At 29.4% G+C, this 2,879-nt stretch overlaps 1 protein-coding gene across 5 annotated transcripts in view; it reads left to right on the forward strand.

The window, feature by feature from the left end:
- LOC106460751 (glutamate receptor ionotropic, kainate 2-like) overlaps positions 1 to 2,879 on the forward strand; it is a 24,110-nt gene that overhangs the window by 6,821 nt on the left and 14,410 nt on the right. For all 5 annotated transcript variants that reach the window (XM_022387524.1, XM_022387525.1, XM_022387523.1 and 2 more), the window contains exons 7-8: positions 308 to 421; positions 882 to 1,085. In XM_022387524.1, coding sequence (XP_022243232.1) covers positions 308 to 421; positions 882 to 1,085 — 318 coding nt within the window. The remainder of the gene's footprint in view (positions 1 to 307; positions 422 to 881; positions 1,086 to 2,879) is intronic.

A 2,879-nucleotide genomic window follows, 5' to 3' on the forward strand; every position in this document is an offset into this window, starting at 1 on the left:
ACTATAAGTAATAATATACTCTACTGTGTAGTTAGTATATATATATATATATATATATATATATATATATACATATACCTCTTCTCTTGTTTATAGAATGAGCTAATGTAGCTTGCTCTAACAGGAAGTTAATACTATAATATATATATATATATATATATATATATATAACTTTTTCAAGATGAATGAGTAAAACAAAACTTTAAACTTAAATACAAGCAACTAATTCTAGTTCAAGTTGTTTCGAATGTGTGTGTTTTCCCTATTTCTATTTTTTAAAAAAATATTAATGTATTCTTTATACTAGGTCGGAACCTGGAATCAGCAGGCCGGGGCTCAGTTCACAACACCATATGAAGCAGTTTTAGATGACGTCATGCGTCAGTTGAAGAACCGAACGTTGAAGATCGTAACAATTATTGTAAGTTTTACTGTGCCATGTATTGTAAGTTTTACTGTGCCACGTATTGTAAGTTTTACTCTGCCACGTGAAAGAAAGAAAAGAATATATACACACATATCAGATGATATTAAAGAAAATGAAAAAAATGGTTTAAGAGTTATTTAAGGCGATTTTCTGTAATTTTAATATCGCATAATAAAAAGGTTTATTTCAAAATATCCATAAAATCGTTATGTTTCCCATACCTGATGGATCTTACAGTCGCTAACAAATTAGTGGTGAATATTATTAAGTGAGATAAGTAAAAATAATTAGTTAATATTATTATTAAGAGGTTCGTAAGAATAACTTCAAATTTGCTTTTTTATAGATATCAGATAATTCGATTCAAAAACCTTGAGCTTTTTTCTAGATACTTATAAGATTCTTCTTTTCGCAAATGAGTCTTCTTACAATGTTAATCGGAATGATCCACCAGAATCCACCCTATACGATGTTAAAGGAGCCCGCCGACCAGCTAAGTGGAAATGACCAGTTTGAAGGCTATTGTGTAGATATAATAGGAGAGATTTCTAGGATCTTAGGCTTCAAATACCACATACACCTGGTTCGCGACGGAGCTCATGGAACTAAAAGTGAGCTCGGAGAATGGAATGGCATGATACGGGAACTGATCGATAAAGTAAGTAAACCGTCTACATTACCACAGAAACAAAAATACAATATTTTCTGTTACACGCAGAAAGTAATTTTTCATGGCGTTTATGATTTGTCTAGATTAACTAATTTGCTATGCAGTAAAAACATATAACATATCAGTCAAAATTGAAAACGTAAAAAAAAAAAAATTTTTTAGTTATTATATAAACAGAAAGATCAAATACAATAAACAAAAGAAAAAATCGCAATCTATAGTATTAATAATGGATGGAAGATCATGTTTAGCCCAAACATTCTGTGACCTACCTATCATTGGATAATAATCACGTAAAATATCATATATTGAGAGAGAGAGAGATAAGTAATAAGTGAACTTAGATGTTATTATTTCATTAATTAAACGTAATGAATGGTTATACCTAATATTTGATAACCTGACAGCTGTATACTATTTTAATTTTTTTGAGAGGTATGAGTCGAGCAGTCTGGTCCTCGTGGAGTATTGTTGAGATTATAACACCAAACACTGTTATCAACGAAAATATCTATGTAATGATTTAATTCAATCTGGTTATTTTAAATACTATATTATATCTCGTATCATCTCAATTACCTATACTGTATACTGCTAACTCATTTAAATTAAGCTTTTGTATTTATCGTTATATCAATTTCTGCCACGAATTTGAAATACTTTTTTTAAACTTATTTTTAATCTATGAATTGTAATGTAACTTTAAATATCTATATAACACATTAGTATATCTATGATACTTACTTGTGTATACATATAATATGTTTAATATATATATATATATATATTTCTCACGTGATTTCTGCTATGCTATATGGTTTGCTTAAGAGCAATTACAATCTGTAGTTAAAAAATGGGGATAGAAACAATATAAGGATAGGTTTAAAGAAATAATTAAATGCGAACGTTAAAATGGTTTGTTGAAAGTGAGATAAACTAAACACTAATCTCAATAATATTTTATTAAGAATTGTTGTGGAACATTCATGCAATAAGAGTTATCTTTCTTCGTAAAACTGGAAGAATATTTTTACAGGAAATGTATCAATATCGACTTAATAAATACTGCTTTGTTTTCGTCATTTCAAGGAAACTGTTTATTTTGCTCCAGTTGAAAAAAGAAAACATTAGCTAGACTCATCTTTTCTTCTGATCAGTACATTTACATTTATTCGCTGTTTTTCTTTAGTCCAATGAAGTTGACTTAACTATATATATATTGTGTCTCCTTCCTGGCTAGGTACTAAGCTTGATGGCTTGTTATGCTAAAATGTGGGGATCAATTTGTCGCGGTGGACACAGAGTAAAGAGCCTATTATGTAGCTCTGACCTGAAAACAAAAACAAACAAACTTCAAAATATTGTTCGTTTATTTTAGATATTCTTGCCAAGGACTATCTGTGTTAGCTGTCCCTAATTTTGAAGTAATATATCAGAAGAAAGGTAGCATCTACCACCAACTTTTTGGGTAAACTAATCGAATTGTGCGATTTGATCAGCAGAATTATAATTTATCCACTGCCCCAAACTATGAACGCGATTTTTTTTTTTGGCAATGCAACCAGAATATAATGGACAGACTGTCAGTAAAAACAAATTATTTTTTGGTTCTGTTATCAGTAACTGTATCGAATCATATAAGTTACTAACGCGCTCTATTTTATAGAGAAAATTGTGATCTTTCCTTAATCTACATTATTAATGTCTGTCTGTATATACCTTATTAATGTAGTAAGACAGTTAATACTTCCTGTACATTTTCTAGCACATTGTTTTTAATTA

This window comes from Limulus polyphemus, unplaced genomic scaffold (genome assembly GCF_000517525.1).
Source record: "Limulus polyphemus unplaced genomic scaffold, Limulus_polyphemus-2.1.2 Scaffold828, whole genome shotgun sequence".
Lineage (NCBI taxonomy): Eukaryota > Metazoa > Arthropoda > Merostomata > Xiphosura > Limulidae > Limulus > Limulus polyphemus.